The following is a 20,546-nucleotide window of genomic DNA, read 5'->3' on the forward strand; positions in this document are numbered from 1 at the left end:
GCCTCGGCACATTTCAAGGCTTTTCAGATCCTGATAACCTGAAGTACAGTAGTAACCATATTGGATGGCCTCTCTACTCCTCCCTCTTTATATAATGCCTACTTAGCTTCAGAGCATATATGGACTATTACTATTTACTCTGTTGCAGCAGTAATGGGGTATGTGTGTTATGAGGAAGGGTTTCTGTATGAACAAATGGCTTATTGTACATTATGCACTGTCACTCAGTACAGTATATTTTCTGATTATGTGTTTGTTCATTAGACTTAACAGCAATGGAAATCGTTTTGTTTTCAAATCAAATTTGAATTAATAGACCACCGACTAATTTTATTGAAAAATTATTGAAGATTTTATTTTTTGATTTGTTAACTGATTTAGTTTGAGCTCCAAACTGTATAACCTACTGAGTTGCCTTCCTAACTATGAATAAGCCATATAGCCACCCTGCAGCAATTAACCGCTCTCTCCGTCATCTCCATCACTATGCTTTATTTGTTAAGCATATTTATTTGCTAAATTCAAGCTTAAATTAATGTTTAGATATTTATTTAATTTCACGTGTCGGTCAGTTGTTTCATGTAGCTTAAATTCAAAACAAAAATGCATTCACCTGCATAGGATGTGTTTTAAAATCAGTTTTGATATGTTGTTGGGTGTGTGTAGATTTCAATGAGTGAAGAGGGGTTTGCTCTTTGTTATCTTTTAAATTGTTCTTTTTAAAAGTAGTTTAACATGTATTGACTTCTAAAACGTGATAGGTTTCAGAAAGCTTTTAACCCGTATTGCTATACCAAACATACATCTACCTGAAAGTGATTTCTATTTTTGTAGCTGCCCACCAACACACATTTTTACTTTTTCAATAGTGACTGACAGCGTCCTCGGACTCAAGAAGGTTGAGTATCTTCTTGTATATTTGTAAATGTTACACCTAAGGTTTACACATGGTTTTGTATAGAATTGAGAATTTACCCAGCCGGCATAAATAAATGAAATAGTTTGAATAAATAATGATTTTACAGGAACTGGTATGGTTTTGTGATTCCAGAGAGAATTCCAGTGAAGTCATAACACATATGGCATTGTTTTTGCATCCCACCAGGGGGCAGCATTGCGTTATCATAACATCTGGATGTGTGCTCCATGTGGCTCTGAGGATACTGAGGCTTTGTACATGAATGAGCTGAACGCCTTTTAATTCCTTCTCACTCTACCTGTTCGCAGATAATTCTACTTAATCCTCTAACATCTGCAAAGCCGCATGTAGTACACAAAGCGTGTCCCCTGGGTCCGCATCTATGGAGCACAACTCCCATGGGCAGAACACATAGCTTTCACACCGAGAACGACACACTCACACACACAATCTGCGGTTCTATGTTGGGGAGTCGTGTTCAAGTCCGTCTCCATTATCGGCCCGACACACGGCGCACTGGCAACAGCTGCAAGATCAGCTGCGAGCTTTCACCACAACCATGGGCTGGAAATAATTAGGCCGCTCTTCCACTGGGACAGTTTCCTGATGCTGCAATGATTGGGAGCAGCTTTCGTATCGGCGTTGACCAAAGAGGAACAATAAGTATATATTTGGATCCATCAGTAGAGATGAGCCACACTCTCATTTTCTATAATGAAAGTACATCTGTGGAGCCACAAGGTGGCAATTTTACCCCATTGCAGGACTCCTGTAGCTGACGTGGACTGAAACAGCAGGTTCTTGTGTATAGTTAATATTATCTGGTTACATTTGGTTGAGTTAAGCATTCACGTGTTCATGCGTTGCTCTGCCGGACGATACATACCACGAAGGTAATCTGTCGGGCACTCCTGTTTGGCAAAAAGAATAAGAAAGAGAGAGAGAAACAGCGTGGATTGCCAGTTCTATCTCAGCATTGTGCTGCTGCGAGCGAGCAGAGCTGGATGAAAACCAGGCTTTCAGTCATGAGTACAGAGCTGGCGTGGCCTGGTGCTCCCTCGCGGCGTCTGTCTGGTGGCGGTGCTGGTGACTCCGGTTAGGCCTCGACCCTCGCGCCTCAGCCCAATCCAATATTTTTCCTGGTAATCCTCCTTCCACTCTTCAACACTGCTGCTCTTTCAGAGTTAAGTCCACATAAGCTCCCACTTGAGTGCCAGAGGCAGAGCAACAACAGGGATGGTGCGGTTGCCTAGCGACGTCTCAGTCACTGCACCTGAGGGTGTTGGGTAAACACCCCGAGCCTGCCAGAGGGAAGAGGAAAGAAGTAACATCACCGCTTCCTTCCATAGCATTTCTTAAAGGGGGCGGGTTATTAATGTGTTACATTCATTATTGTCCTTTTCTGACCCCAGGGCGAGATTATGTAATAAACCATCCTTAAAGTGTGTGTGTGAGTGTGACTGCTGGCCTGTTCTTAGCTGCGGGTGCTTTTGTCTGAATCCGAGATGCGATTCGACTGCTGCGATAGTGCTTCTCAGCAGGGTGCTCCTCTTGCTGTTACGATAAATCTTCAGTCGGAAATTCTTTGCTTGTTTACGCTCACAGAGGGGCTCAAGTTTAATGATGGTTGGAGGCTGATGAAAGCTCCCCCTGCCCCCATTACTCACATGAATCAGACGGTTATGAAAATCTTTATTAAAGGTAAGACCCCTATAGCAAGATGAATAAGAGGGTTGTGACGCTCTTTCATTGACATTACTTTGCAAAGCAATGAATTCAAAATTTCATTTGTAATCCCACCAATGCAATACTAAAAGTCAGTTAATTAATTTGATCCTTTTTAACGCCTCTTTGCATATTGTTGATTAAGCTTGGAGCTTATGAATAAAACTCCCTCCAAGAAGGAATGTGAGAATGGGATTTGGATGAACTGATGTGGCACTTTATCCTCCATTAAGATGCACAAATCCAGTAGTCTATAACCATTCATCATGGTATTAAAGTGAATGAATTTAAGTCTTTTCCTGAATAATCAAACCTTGCAATATAACCTTCAACAACAGTTCATTAGTCCACACCGACTCGCAAGTCCATTTCCTGTGTGCATCCTGTGGGCCCTTATTCCACCCGGGTTAATGCTGACTTTAGGACTCTTTCGTTATGGGGTCGGCGGGGGCAGACTGCTCTGGCCCGGAGATACTATAATAAGGCTGGTGTTTACGACTGCTGCTGAAATGGGTTTGTAAGTGTGGCTAAACCTGGGAGGTATTGACGCGGGGGTTAATAGCCCATTGGCCTCTTTAATGGAGTTGAATTAGGTCAAGCAGCATGGCACCGTCAACCCACAGGAGAGCAACATCTCCGTTTACAGTCGTCTCCTATATGTGAGGCGGGACAGGCACCTAAATGTGTTGAGCATACACACCTGTGGTGTGTGACATGCACAGGAACAAACAAGCTGAGTTTGTTTTAGTCTACACAGCTATGCTGCTGGCATTGTGAGGCTGACAGGCTGGACTTATAGGAACAACGATGCTTTGAGCTAAATGCTAGCATGGCAACGTTGGGGTGATTTGGGTACAGGGGAGTTGGGGGTGGGCGTGCAAAACACTTTGTTTGGATCTCGTAAAAGCAGCAATGACCCATGGGTAGTTGCAGTAATGTTTTTGCTTCTTGGCTGAATGCTCACCAGGTTCTGGGACACCGGGCTCCATTTCAGCGATGGTACATGATTTAATTCAACGACAGCTATACGTTGTTGTGTAGCTTTCAATCACTTGGCTAACGTATTCGTGTTTCACAGCGATCAGTATTCATGCTTTAATGACTATAACCAATGAAAACTCAGGTTTAGTTTAATTTTCAAGGACAAACGGGACAGAATTTGGGATTCAGGACGCCCGCTCGTGATTCTTTTTTTTTCGAGATGTCTGGTCTCCTGTTCATATGAGTCAGCCATCAGTCTGTTTGTCACAGTAGAGAATCCAGCCTGCAGTGCAGTTCATACACTTCACTGATAAACCAGGGAACCGGGGGCTTCAAAGCCAAATACAGTTTTAAACAAAGTTTAATATACGTTTAAACATTACATTAATGCTCTGCAAAACATGTCAGAGTGGCCAGATCCATTTTATAATCGATATCTATAACCAAATCACAAAACAATAGTTCCAATCGCCTACAGTGTCAGTGTCCTGCAGCAGTAACAGCACTTACCTTAAAAGATCATGGGAAATTACTTTCTAAACTGTATTTTTGTCTCCACACAATTTGAGCCGTCTCAAACTAAAGTGGACTTACTTGATACTTCGCCAAAGTGATCCATCTTGATGAGTACTTGCCACTTTTTATGTGAATGTCCATCAGGTAAATGTTAAATGTAGTCCATTGAAGTAAATATTTCTATACAAATCCAATTATTTATCTCTCATCATTTTAATTATGTTTTTTTAATGCAAATAACCACTATAGACAACCATAACAAAATAAAAGGATAGCATATTGACGGTTTACACTGACTTTGAGACTGTTGAAATGATCTTTTGGTACGGTGGTAAGCTGTTTTCTTGAGTTGCAGTTGAGTGAATTTAAGTTGGGCTTAAGGTAAAGGTAAGAATGGAAGGAGTGAAGCTAATAAAGAGACACTATGTCTTGGCTGGGAGATCAACAGACAGACCTAGTCATCCATAGTCAGGCAGATAGCATCGCAAAAAAAGTCAAGTTCAGCCAAATAGTGAGTGAACCACATTAATTGAAATGTCTGCACATTTTGGATCAGATAATCTCCCCCCCCCCCCAAAAAAAAAAATCACTATAAAACAAAAAAATGAGAAGCATTTTTACACATAACACACAAACATGAATGGAGGAATCAAGCAGCAACTAATCTGCTGTCAAAGGACTCATGGCTAGCTACTCCGATTTGACATTCCCTCCCGTCATGTTATTGGAATATCATCATACATTTACAAGATTAATTCAGTTTCACGTGTGGTGGTCAATTATTTATTCATACTAATGAGTGTGCTACACATCCATTATTCATTGAAGCTTTGGTGTGTCCTTCTGGAGCGATGCTGACAGAGGGAAATGGTTGGGCAGATGGGAATGGAAGCTTGATTGTACCCTGAAGGACACCAGAGACCAACTTGGCTGTGAAGGAATCATCTCATACCATTTAGACATGTAGCCAGTGTCCCAGGGAAGCCACTTCACCTGTGGCTAAGGTGAAGAATTTCACCCAGTTGATCAGACCAGCTGCTCCGCTCGAGGATACGGCTTGAATTTCCAACTACACCCTTGCATGTAATCGTGAAGATAACTCGGTCTCCAGAGAGCTGTTCGGCATTTGCGGCAGCGCCAAAGGGTTCATGTACTTGTGTCGAGGATGTCAATAAATATTAGAAGGGCAATCCCATGATGCATCATTCACGGGCATCAAATGCCAGATGTTGCCAAATATTTTCCAAATCCAAATGTGTTTTGGCAGATTGTGCAAACCTTTATTGTGTAAGTGTTCAAATAAATGTATGTACTACGTACTCCTTTAACTACTACTAAGGAGCTTATCCGCTAGTGACACAAGCTAACTTAAAGACACTGCTGCTAGCCGCTGCTACCAATACACTTCATTAGCAGCCTGTAGCTAAGCAGTTAGCCTCTTGACGTCCACTAGTTTATGGGTTCACTGCTGCCCGATTTCAGTTCACCTCATCATAGAATTCAGGCGTGTGCAAACACGCAAACAAACACCAATGGTTTAGCTAATTAACCGAGATCCAATCCAGAAAAGGGCTTGTTGGTGTCTCAACTTTTCCTCCATTTAGCATTACTCGACCTACAGCTCCCTTTTCAAGTGGACACAATTGTCTGCCCGCTGTTTACTTTTTTTTGTCCTCACTGCTCTCCCCTTTTCCATTTTCTCCTGTCTTTTTCTGAACCTGCAACTAATTACTCCAGGTGGCATTGACTCATACCTCCAGTAACAAATCAAACACAATAGCTGAAACTGGAGACACAATTGTTGCACTTTTGATTTAGTCTTCTGCAATATTGTTTAGAACCACTCATTTTCATTATTCAACTAACTTACATCCTACTGTGTATATGGCTACATTATCTTAAGCCCTCATTACTTTCAGTTTAATTGCCCTATAAGTAATTTATCCAACTATATTATTAGGAATGAACTTTTCTTAATCCCCTACTTTTGCAATGGGGCTGCATAATATATATATATATATATATATATATATATATATATATATATATATATATATATATATATATATATATGAGTATCCCTGTTATCACCGGCTCATCACAGTTTTTGGTCACGTTTGGTTTTTGATGTTTACATTCTCAAACACATGAACGCCATATTCAAAATCTGGTCATAAATGGTACACTCATATCCATGTAAACACACTCACTTGTATGGCTTACTGGAAAACCTCATTAATAAAGTAATTCCTACCAGTCAAAGATATTTGTTAATTCATGTGCAACTAACTGACACAGTGAGCCTGGCTTGTTGGGGCCCCTGGAGGTGTGAGGCTCCAGGGCTGTTGCCTGTGTTGCTCAATTGGTAATCCAGTGTTTTAGAGGCAACGCAACAATAGAGTGCTGCGGGGTTGATGTATTTTTTAAGGCCAACCCAAGGAGAGTTAAAAGAGGAGATGTTCCCCGTCATATCATTGGGGTACAAAACATGCATCGTAAATCTGGTTTGCACTTGCCGGGTCAAAGTTCAAGGTGCAACGTTATTAGGAAGTAGTATGTCCCAATTTAATGCATATTATTCAGTACATACTTTGTAGGGGCAGCCACAGTATGTAATAAAAGTACGAAGAAAAAGTATGCGATTTAGAGCGCAGGTCCCGTCTTCATTCTCTAACCTTGGGCCAGACCCGGAAGTTATCATCACACTGGTTGTCTTGACAAAAAGCCAATGGGATTTTTGCATTGGATTTTGGATTAAATTACAGAATGTTAATGATATTTACCCGTTTGTTCGGCAAAATAATCTTCACAAATTAACTTTGCTTTTATGATTTTTGAATCAGGAATGCAATTGGCAGAAGTAAAAAGCCAAAATATACACAATGTGGTATCGGACTAGTTGACCAGAGGACTCTTTGTCTCATTTAGCCACTTGTTAGGGAGCGCCTTTTTCAAAACACTTAAAAGCTTCAAAATTCACAAGAGGTGTATTTACTGACGTACGTTGTATCTTAGGACAAACGATTAGAATCTCTTAAGCTCGAGTTAACCACAGACCTTATTTCACTTACTTCTCTGGCTGCATTTACTTCACTGACAGTAACTAAAGCTGTTGAATAAATGTAGGGGAGTAAAAAGGCTCTTTATTGATAAGATACTCCGCTTTGAAAAGCAATCATTATTAGCAGGAAATGCTCTTTTCAAATGCTGTTTGATAATGCACAGACCGTTTCAGACCTGACTGATGTGAACAACCTGTCTTGGTAATAGCAGATTGTCTCCCGTGGACCAGCCCTCCATAAATGGCTGGTCGTTAAACAGTAGATATCCCCCCCTCCACTTGCAGCAGGAACATCACATTTATTCTGTGGCTTTGATCTCGTTTTAAAGTCCTGAAATAGCAGGAGGCTCCGAGTTGTGTCAGCAGAAAAGCAGGCAGCAGAGCCAGCCCGTACTGGGCGGTACCTTTGCTGAATAGCAACATCAACACTAAAGTAGGAACAGTTGATCACACAGCCGGCATCAGAACCAACATCCGGTGGTGTTTTTCAAATTGGACTTTTTCCCAGCAACAGCCCAAGAGACTCACTGGCAATATAGCGAGGAAATGAAAAGAGCCAGGCTTGGACATGTTTGAAGAAGAGAACTTTATTTACAACACACAAGGCACTGGCTGGAAGCCAGCAGCAAAGCTCTGTCTATATACGCCATTTATCAAGGGGGCAACTCAAGTGTGCTTTCTTCTTCCACTCGGCCTATCTGCCACAGGGAAACCAAGTGAACTCCAGCTAAGCCCATCAAAGAAACTTTCTCTGAAATTAATCTGCTTATCTGCTGACTGGCTATGACCAAGATGACATTTTATGAACTTGATTATTATTTCAGAGCAGTGGAGCCCACCTCTGATGGCTCTCTTATTACAGTAAGGCCCACAGCTGTGCCCGGTCCAGAGCAGAATTCACTATTCACTACAGCAAAGGTTAACTTAGGTTTATTACCGGATGTTCTCATTACTGGGACACTCCAGTAGATGAGGAATCTTTCCCTCCCGTAGTGGACAACACACGATTAATTGCGCTCTATTTCTCTCCCTCATATTCAGCCACTTTTCCCCAAACCATTTTCTAAATGTTATGCATACTCCCTGCCGTGCTTGGTTCTCCCTCCTCTCCCTCTCTCTCTCTCTCTCTCTCTCTCTCGGCTGACCCTCTCTTCCATCCTACTAATCACCTCTCCACACGGCCTACCTGCATCTCGCCACCGCCTCATTTTTCTCCCTCCATCTTACTGCCTGCCTCTCTGCTTTCTCTCTGGGTGTCTCATTAAAGGCGCTCTACCTAATGAGATTACGCCGTGGGGATTAATCGTGTGGCTAATTGATAGACACACAGCCGGAGAGGATTAAATCCTTTTAAGTCCCCAGTGGGTTTTTTGGCGCTTCAGCTGACTAATTGAAATCACAGGGATGGACACAAAAATACTTCCTGACCTCTCATACTCCCTCTTCTGGGATGCAATAAAAGGACGGATAGCGGGTGTTTTATTATAAAATGAAGCCATATCCAAACAATAGGGTCAAAGATTATCTGCGTAATTCCAAAGGGAGTTTGTTTCGCTTAACACTTACAAACTAATAACTCTTGTGCTTAAAAATACACTATTTAAGTGTAAAAAAAGACAATGCTCATCCATCGTGTGAAAATACAAACCAATCATTTCATGAACAAAGGTGAAAATGCAGTAATTTAGAGCTACTGTGTGTGTGTGTGTGTGTGTGTGTGTGTGTGTGTGTGTGTGTGTGTGTGTGTGTGTGTGTGTGTGGCACATATCAGAAATTCCAACACAGCATTTTTTTTTCGAGGCTTGTCGAGACAGAGCTGCAATTAATAATGATTCTCCAAAGAAGACACAGCCCATTATAATTTAAAGCTATGAGTCCAATTATATTTGCCATGTCACACAGTTCTGCATACACCTCCGATGATTAATGTAGGGAATATATATATATATATATATATATATATATATATATATTTTAAAAAAAAAGATGTCACATTTTCAAAACACGTCTTGTTTATTTTCTGAAGCACACATCCAGTATCTAGATGATTGAATAAAAGAATTCCAGGACACTGAATAATAGAACAACTATCAGCAGGCATGGCTAATGAACCTTCCTCTGTCCCGAGGCCAGAGGCCAACAGAAGGAACACATCCGTCAGAGACAATAGAGAGTGAAAGGGGAAGGCTGTGTTTTCACATATAAAAGGAGTATAACAAAGCATTTTTTAGAAAACAATCTCATGAGAAGAAATGCAGAGCAGAACTGAAACAAAACATGTCGAAGCAGGCATCTTTAAAAAATGGAATAATGCTTTAACAGAAGACAAAGAAACAAAAATATCCACATATTAAAAATGAACGGGCCAAAAATCCCCTCAGCCCAGTGAAGAGCTAGAGAAAAAGCAGCAACTTTTATGTCATCAATACTTCAAAAATAGGTATCTTACAGTATTTTTATTTTCTCAGTGTCTTTATACAGAGTATACTCATATAGTTTCCGCTGACTATTTTCACATTCTCACCACATAGTAACAAGTGCTTTGAGTAAAACAGTTGGAGAAAAAAAATTAAAAGAACCATGCACCTTTTTAATTTTTTTGTTGGCCTATAAAAAACGGGAATGTTCAAGGCGACAAAAAAGAAACGAAAATCTTTTTCAGATTGTTCCAAGTCATTTCAAGTTCCACTGTCTTACACCGTCTGACGACTCAGATCATGCTTACATAAGCTTTACACTGTGGAGAGAGCAACACAAAACCATACAGGGCAGGCAAGCATTTCAACATGAAGGCTCCTAAACTTGTGAGTCCACAGACGAAAGGCAGGCATTCCCCACTAAATTAGAAAAAACCCCACATGTATAAAAATGATCTCACACAATGTCAGCGTGTCGACAGGTGATGCTTGTGAAAGTCAAACTGAGCAGGTCCTTGGGGGAAGAGTGTTGTCTTCCCCACAGCAACTGTTACTGGCTCGTCTATTAGGCCATAATTCATTGGGTTATGATATCCGAGAGTCTGCCTTGGTTGTGTCCCTCCCTCCTGGGACTGGCTGCTGGGGTTCTTCATCTGCACCACTGTGAAGGAGGAGAGGAGAGTGACAGGCAGGGCGGCGGGTTTGAGGAGAGCGGGGGGGAGCGGGGACGGGACAAGAGAACGCGCCTCCACTGCACCGCACGAATGGCAACCGATCCTGAGATAGCAGGAGTCTGATACAAAAACACACCACAAAAGGCACTTTATAAAATGACAGTGCTTCTGTTCTAAGGAAATTCAAGTTGACAGAGTGAAAGAGAGAGTCAGAGAGCGTCGTCCCCCCCACAAAAAAAACATTCTCTTCAGTGTGAGACTAAAGCAAGAGATGGTTTTTCATTCAAAAAAAATCAAATCAGCACAAATTCACTACTCGTGTCTCTCACGACCGCCTTGATTCATCCCCAGAAGGCTCCGGGTCCAGCACGGTGAGAGAACAACCAAAAGAAGAAAAGAAAAAAACGTCACATTAGAAACTCGCCACTACGAAATATAAAGCCAGAATACAGTTGCGCTGCAGCGGATTTCATGTTTGCGGGCGGCGGTTGCTGTGAGCAAACTAACGCAGCCCATGCAAGGGTCTGTTCCTCACACGTCTACCGTGGAGACTGCGTGGCGCTTGTGGCCCCTGCTGGCTTCCTGGGAGCATCCATCCAATCGAAACCCCGCCTCCTTCCGCAGCCCCACCCCACCCAGCCCCGCCCCCCGGCGCCGCTCTCAGTCATCGTCCCCTCCCCCGTAGAGATCGGCCAGCTTCTTGAAGCGAGGGCCCCAGTCGTTGAGGTAGTCATAGTCCTGGTCTCCTGAGCTGGTGGAGTTCAGTGAGCTGACGGATCCGGCGGTTGAACCGCTCCCCTCGTAGTCGAACACCAGCAGGGAGTCGTAGGGCGGGGCCGTGGGGTCGTTGTCTGCTGCCCTCAGACCCTGCAGACATGAATACAGATGAAGAATGAAAGATATACAACCTCTTCTCCGCAGTCACAGCATTTCCTGTTTGGTGGGGTGAGACCTCCGTGCTCTCAGGACGGTCTTTCAGCGACACTGGATTGAGGCCAGTCATTGTTCACCAACAATAAAACCGAGATGATGATTTTTCACAGGTTCAGGTGGCCAGACAGTTAAAAGTTGCAATAAAGCGTGTCTCTTCTTGCTCCCCCGGCCATTAGGGTTTTACTGTTCCATCATGGGCTGAATGCTGTTTTAGAGCCCGACACTGAGCCGTGTACGGGGGGGGGGGATATTTCTAACAGTATCCCTGCTGACGGGAGCATAAACCTTTGTATGAGGCACATCAATGAGGTGTACTGCCCGGCATACACAGGGAAACAGTAAAGGGAAGTATGCAACACCGAGACATTCTCCCCCCATTCTTGAACTTACATCATTAATGAAGTCTCCTATATCTCCAGGGTGAGGCAGGCTGGGCCTGACGGGGTACTGTGACTCGGCAATCACCGGCCTCTCGTCCACCCGGCGCACCCCCGCCGGCTTACTGATGATGTGGTCTAAAGACTCAGGCTGCTGCAGCTGGCTCAGGTCGTAGTCCTGGATGAAGGCCATAGAGGGAATGGTGAATGAAAATCAAGATAACCTTGTGAACATAATGATCGACTTTGAAGTTTGCCAAATCTACAACAATTAGTTGTTTTTATTCACTGACTGCTCTTTACAGGGTTTTTACTGTCATGGAAAACCTGGAAAAGTCATTGCATTTTAAAATGGTTATTTCCAGGCCTGGAAAAGTCCTTGAAAAAAAATGTAATCCCAAAAGTTGGAATTCTCATTAAATTATTCTCGTTAAATTGTTTAAATATTACATTTCCACACTTTTTCATGTATACACCGAGATTTCACAAAATGTTTGGTCATGGAAATTTGGTTTAAAGTCATAGGAAAGTCATGGAAATCCATTGGCCAAAATGTGTATGAACCCTGTCTTTAGTTCAAATGGGTTTTTTCTTCTTCTTTAAAGCTTTCACTAGGGTCACTGAGCAATTCAACCCCAACGCATTAACCCTTTTCTCTCTATACAGTGCTGGACATGCATTGTGCATTGAATCCAGCCCAGTTTCCAAGTTGGTACATATCCTCGGGCTCCCGCTGCCGTCCTCTCACACTCTCAGACTTTGATGATCATTCCTGTTAAGTCTGCGAGTGCTCAGGGCTGACCTGCAGAGACATCGGTGCTGCAGGGCTTTCAAACAGACTTTCAGCCCTTTTGTAATTCTGCAGTGCTGCAGTCTTTGCTTGAGGGAATTACCCACAATTCCTAGTGTTCTGCCGTTAGTAACAAGGATGTTCAGGGAAGTCTAAAATGATACGGAAAATACTGAAAGAGATGGCGTCTGGGGTTTGATCAAACACTACTGATGATAGGAACTGTAAGCTATGGTTAAGTTCATATTATGAACAACGAACACTGAAATAGGAAATTGCAGCTTTGCACTGTCACACTGCTCTTAAAGTGTGTGCGCTAATTAATATACTCCCTCTCTGACTAAATCCTCCAACAGGTGCTTAATTAAGGGACAAAATATACATGCGGCAGCGTTATATACTGGTGTGTGTGTGTGTGTGTGTGTGTGTGTGTGTGTGTGTGTTGGAAAATAGCAGGTATTGAAAATGGCATAATTAATAATATATATATCTGTATTCATAAATGCTGTACAATTGTTGTTTTTATCTCGAGAGCACTATTAGATGAGGATAGGAGGTGTGCGGTAAGGGGGTTTATAACATCCATAGCTATTTCCACACAGAAAAAGGGACTCTTCATAGTTGCACATCCGACTGTACTTGGCATTCAAGCCGCGCAGCAATTTCAGCCTCAGCACTTGCTAGCAGGGCACAGGGCAGATTGCACACGGAAAACTTTTTCCAAAGTCTAACTCACTTAAAAAAGAAGACGTATATATTAATTCTCTATAAGGCTATTCAAGCGTTCTAAATCCTCATGGTACATTTTATTTTTTACAATTTTCTTCTTTTTGAGCATTGCATCTCATGTTCATCAACTATTTTATTTGTCCTGTTTCAGATCAGTCAGATTTTCTTTATTAATTGTGGAGCTGCAACACTCAACAGAAAATTAATGAACAGACTATTTTGATAACCAAGTTTTTACTTGTTTTTCTCAAGCAAAGATGCCAAACGTTCGCTGGTTCCAGCCTCTCAAGTGTGAGGATTTGATGCATGTCTTTGGCATGATCATATGAACTGAATATTTTTGGGTTTGATGGTTAAATAAAACGAGTGATCTGAATACATCGCCATGATCTGTGGGAATTAACGATGAGTCTCTCTATTTTCTGACATTCACAAACACTATCAATCATGAAAAAATCTGCAGATACTTAAAATAATCATTAGTTGCCGCCATAATTAAATGATCAATTTGATTGATTTTATATTGAGTTTGACTTGTGTCTCTTCAGTTTCTTGTTGACCAAACTAGTTTCTCGTATGGGGATATAAATAGTTGTCTCATGTAATCTGTAAATACATTCCCGACCTTCCATGAGAGTCCGTAAATACCATCTTTCAACAAAAGATAGTTAGTTTTTTTATTCATGCCATTGCTGGTTGACAGCCTTTTATGTCTTATAATAATGAATGATGTAAATATTTATGATCTTCAAACGATACCTGGTCCTCCTCTCCTCCTCCCTCCTCGTCATATTTGAGGATGTTGTCTCTGACGTCGTCCTCGGGGTCGATCAGCAGGGGCTTCGCCTGCCGCTCCTTCTCTCTGCGCTTCATCCACACCACGAACAGCAGAACCATGCCTGTGGAGCAGAGAAACGGCAGATGTTTGTCTCACAAACTACGTTTCTTTTTCTAACTTTAACGATACGTACTGACGCAACGATCCAAACAGTGCGAAGGTTTGCTCGTTCCACGCCGCTGTACTCACTGAGCAGTATGATGATGCAGATGAGGATCGCGATGATGGCCCCGGTGCCGAGGCCGGCGGCCGCCACGGCCCCTGTGGCGCTGCAGTCCCCGTTGTCGTCACAGGGGCAAACTTTGACTCGAATCACGGAGCGGTTGGACAGAGGAGGGTTCCCCGAATCGGACACGATGATGGGGATCTCGTACACACTGGCCTCCAGGTAAGGGAGCTTTAACCTCAGCTGAGCGTAGTCACCTGGAGAGTGGGAGTGAGATGCGTGTCGGCGATGAAGAGAAAACAGTGGGAAGTGGGGACAACATTAAGAGATGGAGGGAAGTGAGTGGGAGGAGAGGAAGAAAAAGGGGAAAATAAGATTAGACAGTGCACTGCGGGGGAATAACATATGTTTACTGTAGGATATCATGTCATCATGTGCGTAGGTACGAATACAATAAATTAAAGTGACGACCAAACAAACTGCGCAGCAATCATTTTGACATGTATGCATGTGAAGAGGCATGAGAGATATGAAAAGAAAACAGAACGTATGACCTTCAGCATCTATCACTCAGTCAAGCTAAGACAAGAGCCTCAGTGGGAGAGGAATCCAGGTATGTGACCAGATTTGTCCTCAAGACAACTGCTGTGATGCATCCATCTGGGTGGATTAGGTGACAGATCGGCTGCTCGGGGGACAGAGAGATGAATGGATCTCATTTGTCACAAACGATGGATCGTACGTCAACACTGGATGGCACTCGCGTCTCTCACTGTGAGCTTTGTGAGACATTTTGTTAAACTTGGACTTCACTCGCAGCTTACAGCAATCCCTGGTCCCCTGATTGATGTCGCCAGATACTCTGTAGAGGGCTTTTGCATCCCATCTGTTACGTTTATGGTTTAATTCAGTTGGGTATGCTAAATATATCATTCCCACATACCTCCTAAATTATACATCACAAGGGTGGGGTGAAATATTTGCAGTATGAATCGGAGCCGCAGTAAAAACAATGTGCAGCCTTTAAAATACCGCTGAGTCGGGAGATCGTCCAGTTGCGGCGAACGCTGGCGGGGAAAGAAGGCAGCTCGAAGACGAAGGGCCCCACGTTGGGGTCGGCGTCCGCGTCCGCGGCTGTGATGTTGACCCTGGAGTTGGGGCGCGCGAACGCGCACACCTGGGACTCCCTGGGTATCAGCACCGGCGCGTTGTCGTTCACATCGATCAGGTAGATCTGGAGGGTTCCCGTCCCGCTGGCTTGAGGCGAGCCTGAGGGGAGGGGAGTGGAAGGGGAGGAGGCAAGGAGATCAAAGGAGGAGATGGCGAGATAATAATGTGGCGACCCGAGAGAGGAGCGAACGGCGGCGAGGCAGAGTACAGATGAAATGATTTGAAGAAAAAAAAAGAAGCTGGAATAGGGAGTTAAGAGACAGCGTGATGAGAAGGAAGCAAAAACAATCCTTCATATTCAATGGCATGTTTCTGGCTGATTCATGTGTGGAAGTGAGAAAATGAGGCGTAAACAATTGGGAAGAAGAGAGGTTGTGTTTACTGAGGAGGGGCAGCACTGTGTACATTTGTACAGCGCACCAAAACAAAACAGCCAGAACAAATGAAAGGACGCATACATCTTCTTCCCCCAGTCCTCGTGTTTAGACGTGGCTGCTTCCTGAAACGGGCTCAGGAGAGGCTCGTCCTGATTATGGGGCGACGCTAACATGGAGATTGCTGTTATCTGCACTTCGCAAAGCCCACTGGGAAATGACGCTAACCCGTCACTACATCCAGCAACACAAGCTCATCATAACTAATTCAGGTTTCTCACGGCTGCCAGACCGGAAAACAGAACCATCAGGATGTGAGACATGTTTTTGATGTTTTATGCATTTGCAGCAAATCTCCTATGTGCTTTAATTACGGCGCTTAACTGACGGAGAAATGTTGTTTTTCCGCCACACTGTTTCTGTTGCTGGTGCTGGGAATAATCGTTGTTCTTTTTTAGTGCACTGCTTGCTTTCAAAAAAGTCAAGTGAACTGGAAGTTGTCTTGTTGGTCTGTCTATTTTTTTTATCATGCAGTTGAACTCGAGTTGGAGGTTGACCATGTATAAGTCTAACTCAACGCAATCTGTCTGATTTTGTTGAATCGAACATTTAAAGGCCCTGAAAATGTATTTTCTCAATGAAGTTTTGGTTATTTCACATGTGAGATAGTCTCTGCTCATCCCACTCTTTGTTGTGGCTGATCAGGATTTAGCAACACTTGAATCTAAACAGGACAGTTATGGGGTTATTTATTTATGTGATATAATCTGATCAAACCACACACCCAAAGTGAAGCTTATTAGCAGAATTATTGAGTGCTCCAAACGCATTATAAATAACACAGAAGGATATTTTCTTGCAAAATCTCACTTTGATTGTTTCTTATTTAGTCATTAATATTGAATGTGATAGGGAATTACTTAAAATGGGAAGTTGTCAGGGGCTTAAAGCTATGCAAGCACTGGCAGAAGTGTGGGCAATCTGCAAAACAAAGGCTCATAATTGATAATCGCTCTCATTTTAAAGTGTTTGTTTCCACTGGAATGTGGTCCAAATGACTGATATAAACATATGGGCAGAATTAAAATGATCAACAGACTGCAGTGTGCTGCAGCACGGCACACACTTAAAGTTGGATTTATTTTTTCTCAAATTAAGTGAATCCGTGGATGTGATCAGATAATCATTCTAATGTCTAGTGCTAAATGGACTGAAGTACAGTACTTAGAACAAAATAAATAAAGTGAGGTACTTCTACTCTACTACATTTCAGAGGGATCTATTCTACATTTTACTACACAACATTAATGTGAGCACTTTAGTTACTTTGACAATTAAGATTTTACTTGTCTTGGCCTTTTTTTAAGTTAAATGTGTTTGTACTTCTTAATCTGTGTATTGTTTTATTGTAATTATGAAGCGCCTTGTGACCCTGGTCTGCGAAAGGCGCTGTACAAATAAATTGTACTTACTTACTTACTTACTTACTTACTTACTTGCCAAACATATCTGCCTGTAATATGATATGAAGATTTGTTATATTAAAGTAAACAATACAGAAATAACCGAGCATGAGTATGGGTTAATTCACATGGTTTGAATTGATAGCATGATATTTATAAGAGTGTTTTTCTAGTAACAATATGACACGATATAGCAAATTAATGCAAAATCCCATGTGAAAAAAATCATTTAAATTCAATGTAATAAAATATGTTCCACATCTGTAAACATGTAAATCAAGAGCTTCAGTAACACACCTTTGTAGTGTGTGAGCAATCCTTAACTCTTGCAATCTAAAATGTGTCATTCTGCAAAAGGAACACTCACTTTTAATACTTACTACAGTTTGCTGACTATACGATTGAACTTTAACCCAAGTGAATGCACGATGTTTGCATGATCGTAACATTACAAATACAGAAGAAGAAAGTGTGTGCACGACTCCGCTGAACAAACAGACTGCAGTGATATATTGTACCCTTGATATTCAGTTGACAACCCACTGCCCACAGACATCCGAACAAAATTCCTGATGCAATGCAGTATAGTTTACCCCAGTAGCTCATCAGTTTCATATTTCAACTTTTTCTCCTCTATCAGACAGTAACTTGGTGCATCAACTACGTAAAGGTCTGTTGCCCCTGGCAGGCCCCAAGGCCCATCGACCGTCTTGTCGGTTATGATTGGCTGGGTGCTTTGTTGCTTCTTTCGCTTCGCTTGAGTAGAATAAGTAAAGAGAATTTCAATCAAAGTGGAATATATCCCCTTGTTGACACTGGGCTCCAGAATCAATAGGGAGTCAACACTTTGAGCTCACGTTGGTGTGCTTCGGGGCAACCAATCCCTCATTTCTCACCGGAGTAAAAACACCTGGGTCCCTCCTACTTACACACAGAGCAAGCACCTCTATTTGTAGTGCTTTAGTTAAACTTCATACGTTGTTGCAGCAGCTGAGGCCGATACTCAAGACCTTCATTGGCAGAATTTTTCCTCCATCAGAACGCAGGGCAATGGAGGTGGGTACATATTTATGTACACTATACTTAACAAGTATAAAGTAACAGTGACATATTTAAGAAAATTCAACCTCCATTCACAGAGTTCCATGTTACAAATTCACAACTGTTTGCTCTGTGTTTGTGGAGCTCTGGTCCATAAAATTATTTTTAAATGAAGTAAAATGGGAAGCCTTGCTCAGTTTTGAGGTGCTAACCTATGTAATGCGTTAGACCTGTTAGTGACAAGAATGAGTTTCCAGTTTATTTAAGCAAGTTAATCTACACTTGTTATGTCAAGCGACACTTGCCTGAAGTTATGGACCCAATTTGTGATATAATAAATTATGATTCATAATATGTCTGGATGATAAGTGCCAGCGTAGTGAGAAATATGCCAGTAAAATGTGTTACTTGACTACATTGTAGCCCATAATGACATCCACTGCATTCATCCCGTCTGTGCTACAGTACTTTCAATCGAATGATGAATGATGATGAACAATTTATTAAGCAGCTTCCTGTTCCGTCAGGTGATGATTGATGTATTGTTCTTAACATTACAATATAGCTGATGTAATGTTTTGCTCGCGGCTATCTCAGGCGGTTCATAGATGTAGTGGGTCTTTGAGCTAAATGCTAACATCAGCATACTAAAATCAACGTCAACATGCTGATGTTTAGCAGCTGTAACATCAACTTGATTTAGTGTGTCAGCATGCTAATATTTGCTAAAAGTAGCACGGTGGCTGATGGGCATGTACGGGTGTTTGGTCATGAAACTACAAAGAACAATTGGGACCTGATGATGTTGCTGGATGAAAACTCAATCCATCAAAATATTGATTAAATGCCATAACCTCATAAAGAAAAGTCAGGGGATCACCAGAGTCAATAGGATTCATCTTCTGGGGTCCAAATGTACTGGACATCCATCCAATAGTTGCTGGGATTTTTTGGGGTCTCGACCAAAGCGGTGGATTGAAAATCATGTCCATACTGTTTCATTGTGTATTTAGAGTCACAACACACACATCGTGACTTACCCGACTTACCATTGTCGAATGCCAGGAATGTGGCCTCGTACACATTGTTTTTCACGTACATGGACTCCCGGTCCAGCAGGGCCATGGTGGTGATCTGGCCATTGGTCCTGTTGATCTTCAGCCAGTTAGCCGGGTCTGACAGCTTGGAGTACCTGTGCACGCACACATCCACAGAGACAGCGAGAAAGCCGGATACTTCATTAATCCAAACACAAAATAGTATGGAATCTAATGCCAGATGTTGACTTTTGCAGCCAACTGTTCCTTGAATTCCAGCAGCTCTGCATCTTTTACTCCAAAGTACCCATCACCAGGTTGAACACTCATTACCATAATAAGCAATACCAGGCGAGCACCTTTGATATATTACAGTGACATGGAAAGTGGAACATATGTTCACAGAGCTTATCATAGCAGCAGCTCATTAGCACGAAGAGCGATGAAAACCTGAACCCACATGCAGAACAGCCAAGACGTGGTCTTAACAACTTCCCCACTCTTTGTACCCACACAGCCGCCGCGGCAGCTCTCGTCGCTGTCACCGTCCGATACGTCAGCGGAGGGGAAAGTGACAGCTGCAATTTAATCCCATGAATCCCATTAACGACTATGACGAGTCCTAAAAAAAGTTGCAGAGCGAAGGAAGCGCTTCGCTCCCAGGTCTAATGAGGGATGTTTAACCGCGGACAAGCGATAAGGCTCACTAGAAGGTGAGATGGTCAGCGTGTCACCACAACGACAGGAGGAGGAGGTGAAAGATCTAAGCGAGAAAACGTCAGCGAGATCAGAGGTCTGAATGTAAGCATGGTTGCTAGAAAACGTGATGAGGGGGCTGATTTACAGTGCGTTGGAGGCTGACGATGGTTAGTTTGAGCCTCACAGGCATGGAGAAAACTAATTCCACTTTAAGCTACAAACACTCACGTCTAGGCTGCTGCACACTTAGTAAACAGGCAGACAAAGGGACATGATGACAGATACCAGCCGTCATATTTTTTCACATTTTCTTCCTTAGAGAATTGAATAAATAGATGAAAATGAATCTAATTTCGAGTGAAAGAGATTGTCGTGCAGTGTTAGCTAAAATCTGATGTTACCCTGCAGGTTAGACTCTGACGCTTGTGTGTCATGCCTGGGACTCTCATCTCCTTCCTGTGCCAACAAGATGTCACCTCCTGCTGTCTGCATGTGCGGATGGCAGAGCAAATTGTCTTAACCCCTTAAACCTTAATGCTCTGTTTGGGGCCCTGGAGACTCCTGTCCCACATTAACAGCTCAAAAACAAAGCCTACATTACAGTTAAATCAGCTGTGATACTTTGAGACTTCCTAC

General features: G+C 42.5%; 1 protein-coding gene across 1 annotated transcript in view; it reads right to left on the reverse strand.

Annotated features, from left to right (window-relative positions):
- Positions 1–10,953: 10,953 nt before the first annotated feature.
- cdh4 (cadherin 4, type 1, R-cadherin (retinal)) overlaps positions 10,954–20,546 on the reverse strand; it is a gene marked incomplete at its 3' end in the record, with an annotated part of 176,150 nt that continues 166,557 nt past the window's right edge. The window contains exons 12-17 of the mRNA XM_079218426.1: positions 19,215–19,366; positions 15,159–15,395; positions 14,150–14,383; positions 13,882–14,021; positions 11,617–11,781; positions 10,954–11,160 (exon numbers count right to left, since the gene is read on the reverse strand). Coding sequence (XP_079074552.1) covers positions 10,954–11,160; positions 11,617–11,781; positions 13,882–14,021; positions 14,150–14,383; positions 15,159–15,395; positions 19,215–19,366 — 1,135 coding nt within the window. The remainder of the gene's footprint in view (positions 11,161–11,616; positions 11,782–13,881; positions 14,022–14,149; positions 14,384–15,158; positions 15,396–19,214; positions 19,367–20,546) is intronic.

The sequence above is a fragment of the Taurulus bubalis genome (assembly GCF_910589615.1).
Source record: "Taurulus bubalis genome assembly, chromosome: 5".
NCBI classification, from domain to species: domain Eukaryota; kingdom Metazoa; phylum Chordata; class Actinopteri; order Perciformes; family Cottidae; genus Taurulus; species Taurulus bubalis.